This window comes from Fukomys damarensis, unplaced genomic scaffold (genome assembly GCF_012274545.1).
Source record: "Fukomys damarensis isolate Sample0158 unplaced genomic scaffold, DMR_v1.0_HiC HiC_scaffold_19, whole genome shotgun sequence".
NCBI lineage: Eukaryota > Metazoa > Chordata > Mammalia > Rodentia > Bathyergidae > Fukomys > Fukomys damarensis.
In genome coordinates, this window is record NW_022900931.1 from 64,916,901 (window position 1) to 64,924,733 (window position 7,833).

At 55.6% G+C, this 7,833-nt stretch overlaps 1 protein-coding gene across 2 annotated transcripts in view; it reads left to right on the forward strand.

Moving 5' to 3' along the window:
* Positions 1-7,174, forward strand: part of Aldh16a1 (aldehyde dehydrogenase 16 family member A1) — a 14,973-nt gene extending 7,799 nt beyond the window's left edge. The window contains exons 8-17 of one of the 2 annotated variants that reach the window (XM_019210094.2): positions 467-652; positions 788-883; positions 1,069-1,205; positions 1,349-1,454; positions 1,548-1,678; positions 2,038-2,205; positions 2,351-2,558; positions 5,189-5,374; positions 5,562-5,684; positions 6,072-7,174. In XM_019210094.2, coding sequence (XP_019065639.1) covers positions 467-652; positions 788-883; positions 1,069-1,205; positions 1,349-1,454; positions 1,548-1,678; positions 2,038-2,205; positions 2,351-2,558; positions 5,189-5,374; positions 5,562-5,684; positions 6,072-6,422 — 1,692 coding nt within the window. In that variant the 3' untranslated portion in view covers positions 6,423-7,174. The remainder of the gene's footprint in view (positions 1-466; positions 653-787; positions 884-1,068; positions 1,206-1,348; positions 1,455-1,547; positions 1,679-2,037; positions 2,206-2,350; positions 2,559-5,188; positions 5,375-5,561; positions 5,685-6,071) is intronic. The other variant, XM_010640724.3, reaches the window with a different exon arrangement.
* The last annotated feature ends 659 nt before the right edge of the window (positions 7,175-7,833 follow it).

Genomic DNA, 7,833 nt, shown 5'->3' on the forward strand with positions numbered 1-7,833 from the left:
CTGACCGCAGCCCGGGGAGACACCACACACACACACACACACACACACACACACACACACACACACACACATCCCCAGAAAGCGTCAGGTCTCTGCAGACCTTGGGGTCCTAAGTCTCCATTCATGGATATCCAGTTCTTTGGATCTTAAATCTCTGTCTACACCATGTGTGTCTGGAGTCCTCACTGGCTTCTGAATCTCCATGACCAGCTGTCCTGTCTTGGGCCATCATGGGCTCCGTGTCCCTTAACCTTAAGACTCTTCATTTCTCTGAGTGTCACTGTCCCTGGTTTTATGGTCTCTGCCTTGGCTGTCCTGGAACCACCTTTCTATTCCTGCACCCCTGTGTGGGTTTGTTTTTTGCCGCTTCTCCATCAGCCTCCTCTATCCCTGCCCCAGCCCTCTGTGGGACATGTCACCCTCCTGCCACCCTAACGCTGCCCACTCAGGTGCCTGTGCCTCACAGGGCGGCCTCAGGCTCCTGGTCCAAGAATCTATGTGGGAGGAAACCATGAGGCGACTCCAGATAAGGATGAAGAGGCTGCGGAGTGGCCGAGGGCTGGACGGGGCTGTGGACATGGGGACCCGAGGGGCTGCTGCCCGTGATGTAGCCCAGCACTATGTACAGGAGGCCCAGAGCCAGGGTGCAGAGGTGAGTCGGGGTGCAACTCAGGTGCCTGGAGTCCTACATTGTGGGTCTGAGGGAGGAGGCTGGGCCCGGACCCTCACGTCACAAGGAGGAGGGCTGCGTGTAGGATCACTTCTCCATCTGTTTTTGTCTCCCTAGGTATTCCAGGCTGTCACCATGCCCCCAGGCAGCCCATTCTATCCCCCAACGTTGGTCTGTAGTCTGCCCCCCGCCGCACCATGTGCCCAGGCAGAAGTAAGCCCCTAGGATCTCAGCGATCTGGTCTCCCCCACCACCTCCACCCTTAGCCCACCCTGGGTCCTTGAGTACCCATGTCACTGGGTCTGGGACTGCTGACTGCCAGCTGCTTGTGTCCTAATGGATGAGACCTTGGAAGAAGGGTCTCTCCAGACCACTTGAGCTCCCCAACTCCCTCGCAGGTCCCGTGGCCAGTGGTCATGGCCTCCCCTTTCCGCACAGCCAAGGAGGCGCTGGCCATGGCCAACAGCATGCCCCGGGGAGGCAGCGCCAGCGTGTGGAGCGAGAGGCTGGGGCAGGCGCTGGAGCTGGGCTATGGGTCTGTGAACTCTGCTGGGCTGCGGGGGGCAGCCTGTCCTCCCCTCTTCCCCTCCTGGCCCCTTCCCTGGCAGCCTCCCCTCCCCCTCCCTGGATGGGCACCCAGCTTCCTGATCTCTCCGACTTCTCCATCTGTCCCTGCAGGCTCCGGATGGGCACAGTCTGGGTCAACACCCACGGCCTCAGAGACCCTGCAGTGCCCTCAGGTGGCTGCAAGGAGAGTGGGTCTTCCTGGCACGGGGGCCTGGATGTGAGTGTCACCTCCTTCCCCTGACACTGCATCCTCTGGACACTGCTCCCACCTGTGCCACCTTGCGTCTCACTGCTGCGGTCCCTCCCGCAGGGTCTGTACGAGTACCTGCAGCCCCCAGGGACCCCTGACCAGCCGCCTTTTGTCTCTGAGCATCTGAACTATGACAACTTCGGCCCTGCCGTACCCGCAACCCTGCCAGCATGGCCCGAAACAGGGCCCAGGTGAGTGTGAGCAGTTTCAACGCTGAGTGGTCTTCGGTTGGAAGGGGAGGTTGTGGCAGGCTCCCCCAAAGACAAGAGAACTGAGGGGAGGTTGGCTAGGATCACTTAGCAACTGGGGGTCCTTGGGTCCTGCCAAGTGGCGCATGTTGGGTCTTAGGGCCTCACAGACTCACCCACCCCAGGCCAGAGGAGAGCCTTGTCCTGCTTCATGAAAGTCTGCTTGATCAGAGGCTCATGGAAACAGGGGTTTGGGCTCCCCTGGAGGCTCATGGGAGTGGAGTCTGGGGACTCTGCAGGACTTCATCAGAGCTGGGGTAGTCTTTACAGTGGGGTGGAACAAATACCTCTCCCTTGTCCAGCCCAGTGCCCCCCTATGGGCTCTTCGTGGGGGGCCGATTCCAGCCTCCTGGGGCCAGGAGCTCCAGGTCCGTCTGGGATTCTTCGGGCAAACTCCATGGCTACGTGGCCGAGGGTGGAGCCGAGGACGTGCGAGGCGCTGTGGAGGCCGCTCACCGGGCTGCCACTGGGTGAGAGGGGACACGGGCAGCCCGGGCCACAGGTGGCAGAGAGGGTGGTGGGGACCCCAGCTGTTGATGTGCTGTGAGCCTGGACCCCGGGGGAGGGGCTGGGATCCAGGACCGGGGGTTGCCCCAACGTGCCCGGTGCCCACAGCTGGGAGCGTCAGTGCCCAGGGGCCCGGGCGGCCCTGCTGGTGGCATTGGCAGCTGCGCTGGAGCAGAGGGGCCCCGGCCTGGCCTTGCAGCTGAAGCGGCACGGTGCGCAGCTCGAGGCTGCCCAGGCGGAAGTGGAGCTCAGCGCCAGGCGACTCCGGGCGTGGGCGGCCCAGGCCCAGGCTCAGGCCCAGGGCCACACCCTGCAGGTGAGAGGGGTCTGGGCCTGCACAGGGCGCAGCTGGCAGGGTCTCCACGGGGGCTCTAAGCCTGGCGCCACCACCTGCCAGCTGCTCGGTGAACAAGCAGCAAGGGCTGTGTTTTCTCTGCAGTTTCCTGTCTGTGTAATAGGCAAACAGTGTGCTTTGAGGGTGGTGTTTCTCCAGGTTGGATTACTGGTCCTTTACCGGGTTGTAACACCTGTTTAATGCACATAACCCTTATAGTTTTTTGGGTTTGTTTGTTTGTTTGTTTGTTTGTGGTATCTGGGATCTAACTTGGGACATTGCACTTGTGAGGCAGGTGGCAGCACCACTGAGCTGAATCCCTGGCCCAGTTTTTTTGAGACAGGGTCCCACTATGTAGTGGAGACTGACTTGGAACTCACTATGTAGCCCAGACTGGTCTCGAACTTACAGCAATCTTCCTGCCTCAGCCTCCCGAGTGCTGGGATTACAGGCGTGTGCCACCATGCCCAGCCCTGGCCCAGTTTTTTTGTTGTTTTTGGTACCGGGGATCGAACTCCGGTCCTTGTGCTTGCGAGGCAGGCCACCAAACCACTGAGCTAAATCCCCGGCCCACCAGTTTTGTTTTTTACAAACAAGAGAGTAAGATGGAGCCAGGCACAGCAGCACATGCCTGTAATTCCTGTACTCAGAAGGCTGAGGCAGGAGGATCACCACAAGTTCAAAGCCAGTCTGAACTACATAGTGAGAGCATGTTTTAAAAAAATTAAAAAATAAAAGCAAACAAACAAAAAATCATGTGAAAATGCACTCCCAGCTGGGATATGGCTCAGTGGTAGAGAGCTTGCCTAGCATGCACAAGGCCCAGGGTTCCAAGGAAAAGAAGAGATCTTCAGTGCCCATAGTCATTAAAGCAGCAGATCAAACCCACAGTGAGATATCACCATGCACTCAGCAGAACAGCTAAAATTCAAAGGACTCACTACAGTTGCAGTACATTGAGCTCCATAGAGACAGCGCCAAGAAAACAAGTTAACATGGGCAGAGGAGATCCTAAGAAACCAAGGGACACAGTGTCATCATGTGCATTCTTTGTGCAAACTTGCCAAGGGGAACACAAGAAGAAGCACCCAGATGCTTCCATTAACTTCTCAGAGTTTTTTAAGAAGTGTGCAGAGGGTAGCTGGGCATGGTGGCGCACGCCTGTAATCCCAGCACTCGGGAGGCTGAGGCAGGAGGATTGCTATGAGTTCGAGACCAGCCTGGACTACATAGTGAGTGCCAGGTCATTCTCAACTACATAGTGAGACCCTGTCTCAAAACACCAAAAAAAGAAAGAAAAAAAAAAAAGACTGATTAGGCCAAGTGCTGGTAAAGATGAAGAGGAATTGGACCCTCACCTGCTGGCCCAGCCAGTGGCCATGGTGGTGCACATCTGTAATCCCAAAAGGCTGGGAGGCTGAGGCAGGAAGATTACAAGTTTAAACCCAGCCTGGGAAATTTATCAACTTAGTGAGATCATGAGGATCATGGTAACAGGGGTTTGGGTGCCCCTAAAGGACCCAAAATTTTTAAAAAAACTGAAAGGGCTGGGAATATAGCTCTGGGCAGAGGCCCTGGGCTTGATCCTTGGTACTGAATTAATTAATAAACTAATTATAAAAACAGAGGCACAGCCACTTTGAAAATAATTTGGTCATTTGTGAAAAAGAGAAACATGGTCGTACCAGTGATCTGGATGTCATCCTTAAGTATTTACCTAGATAAACTTAATCCTTAGGTTTCAGCTCAGCAGCAATGAAAGCACATATCCATCCATGCAAAGATTTACACACAATTATTCATCATAATGATATGCACTGTTTTTATAATAAACAAAGCAACCCACAAGTCCCTCAGCAGGTTAGCTTGTAAAGCAGTGTGGTACGTGTAGCATCGTGCCTGCTCAGGGCTGGCAAAGGACATGAGACCCAGGAATCTGAGTGAGGTCCATGGGTTTGTATGGCCAAAATGTCAAATTGTACCTTTTATTTTTATTGCTTTGGTTACTGGGGATCGAACTCGGGACCTTGCACTTGTGAGACAGGCGGCAGAACCACTAAGCTAAATCCCCAGCCCCCAATTGTACCTTTTGAAATGTGTGTAGTTTGGGCCCAGCATGAGGCAAGAGAATCACTGTGAATTTGAGGCCAGCCTAGGCCACATAGTGAGCTCAAGGCCAGTCTGAATTACATAGCTAGAACTTGCGTCAAAAAAAAAGTGTAAAGTGTGTACTTTAATGAAGGTCAATTATATTCAGCTACTTAGTAACCAAGCCCCTTTGTTTTGTAGTAGGAATCGAACTCAGGACCTTGTGCTTGCCAGGCAGGCCCAGCACCACTGAGCTACACCCCCAGCTTTCTTTTCCTTTTTTTTTTTTTTTTAAACAGGGCCTCACTATGTGGTTCAGGTTGGCCTTGAACTCACCTCAAACTCCAAGTGATCCTCATAAAAATAAAACTAAATTTTTAAACATGATTTCCCTACCTCGGCCTCCTAAGTGCTAGGATACAGGCGTGTGGCACCACGCCAGCTTTTGCGCATATTGTTGTCGGCCGGTTACGCGGGTAGTGAGCTCCCCTGCCGGGCCCCTGACCTTCTGTTCGGCCCTACAGGTAGCAGGGCTCAGAGGCCCTGTGCTCCGCCTTCGGGAGCCACTCGGTGTGCTGGCAGTCGTGTGTCCTGACGAGTGGCCTCTGCTTGCCTTCGTGTCCCTGCTGGCCCCCGCCCTGGCACACGGCAATGCTGTGGTCTTGGTGCCCAGCGGGACCTGTCCCCTGCTGGCCCTGGAGGTCTGCCAGGTATGGTCACCTGCCTGCTCCTGCTCCAAGCGGGCCCTGCAACAGCATGAAAGGTGTCGCAGCTCTGCGGGACTCTGCTGTGCCCACCCCCTTGGTAACCATGGGAACCCGAGTCCCCACATCCCACCCAAGACGACATCTGGGTCTGGCCCCAGCCCTGGCCCAGCGCTCACTCTCTCACCCCCAGGATGTGGCCTCGCTGTTCCCCGCTGGCCTGGTGAACGTAGTGACAGGAGATCGCGACCACCTGACTCGCTGCCTGGCCTTGCACCAGGACGTCCAGGCGCTGTGGTATTTTGGATCTGCAAAGGTTCGCTTTGTTTCCTCATTCTCAGGGTTTAACCTCCACCGGCGAGCTCCCCCTCCTCCTGAGGCTGTGGCCCTACTCCCTGAGAACTTGAAAAACACCTAAGCAGTAAGGTTCTGAGGTCCTGCCCTGTTAGAACCTCAGAGGCTAAGGAAGAGGATCTCCTTAGCAAGAAGGACCGAGAGCTGCCCAGTCCGGAGACCTCATCTCATTGGATGACCCATTGCTAGGAACCACACCCTAGCAACAGAGTGGGAGCCCAAGTTGGCCCACTTACATCTCCTGTTGGTAACAGCTGGGGACTCCCAGTGCCCTGGGCCCCAGTCCCACGGATGTGGGCGTTAATGGGGAGGAAATTCCCTAGCCACAAGGTCTCCTCTTTTCCCTCAGCATCTGGAAGGGTTGCTCGCTAGGAGTGCGGCATCCAGCAAGGTCAAGCCTTGGGTCTCCTCTCATAACCCTGTTTCTAAGAAAGCAGCTGCTCAGCAAATGAGCTGCGGACAGCACCAACCCCTCCCTCTCCCCATCCCAGGGCTCCCAGTTCGTGGAATGGGCTTCAGCAGGGAACTTCAAGCCCGTGTGGGTGAACAGGGGCTGCCCACGGGCCTGGGACCAGGAGCCCCAGGGGGCGGGCCCAGAGCTGGGGCTGCGGGCAGCATGGACCAAGGCCCTGTGGCTGCCTATGGGGGACTGATGTCCAGTGCCAGCGCTCCTGTTCCACGGAGCAGACGCGGACCCTGACAGACGCCAGGCACCTAGAACTTTCCTCTCATGGTCCTGTGTCCTCCAATAAACTGTCTGACCAACCCCAGACATGTTTGGAGGGCAAGGCGGGGGACTGTGACTTCTGATCTTTATGAAGCTCTTTAGCTCTGGATTCAGCAGCCCCGGTGGGCGTCTAAAGGACAACACAGCATTTGTGAGACAGATAAAGGGGACTCTGAGAGCCCTACCCAGGGCATTCTGCGGAGGGCAGCGGGAGGGGTTGGAGGGAAATCCCTGGAGGCCCCTTGCACTGAGTGTGGTTTTATGGGCCACTTGGGGGCTTTAAAGGGCTTTAATGCATTCATCATGCTACTGCCCAGACACAGCCCAGCAAGGCAGGAAGGGCCCTAGGTCCCCTGCTGGGGCAGGGGATTGGCCAGCCTGGGTCAGGTGTCCTCTTCGGTCCAATCACATCTACCCAGGGCAGCTGGCCTAGGACAGTCAGCCATCCCGTGCGACCATCAACCACAGATTCTGGTGCGCAGGGTTTCCTGTCACTACTGCCACAACTTCCCACAAACAGGCTTGAAAGCAAACAGCATGACTGTATTGTCTTACAGTTCTGGAGGTCAGTGTGGGAAATGAGTGTTCCTGAGCTAAGTAGAGAGGTCAGCAAGGCCTTGTGCCTTTCGGAAAGCTCCTGGGCCCATGCCCATCTCGTACGTTTTCTTGTTTGTGTTTTTGATTTTTTGAGACAAGGTCTCACTATGTATGAATTTGCAGCAATCCTCCAGCCTCAGCCTCCCCAGTGCTGGGGTTATAAGTGTGTGCCACCACCCTGGGCTGAGAGCTCACTTTTATTGTTTGTTTGTTTTGTTTTTTGAGACACGGTCTCACTGTGTAGTTGAGACTGACCTGGAACTCACTATGTAGCTCAGACTGGTCTCGAACTCACAGCGATCCTCCTGCCTCAGCCTCCCGAGTGCTGAGATTACAGGCGTGCACCACCATGCCCAGCTGAGAGCTCACTTTTATATCAAAGCCACTTCCTCCACAGCCCAGTGACACTGCTAATCCATGAGTTAATGCACCCAAGTCCTAGTCCCTCCCAAAAGCCCCACCTCCAAATCCAGTTAACATATCATCCACTTGCGGATTAAGCTGTCAGCATATGGACTTTGAGAGGACACAGTCAGATCATAGCAGAGGCCCCGTCACTGCACTAACCACCGTCACCCAGCCTGTCAGGCCTCCACCAGAAGGGACCCGTCCCTTCCTCTCTGGTGTCACTGGCCAAAGTAGTAGGTCCCATGACCACATGCACTTCGGGAGCAGGGGCCTCACTAGTAAAGGAGCTGGGCTGGTGTCCACCGTGAAGACGGAAGGGGCAGGAGACTAGAGGACCACAGGGAGGCGGGGACTGAACCACCTCACCCAAGTTTGAGTT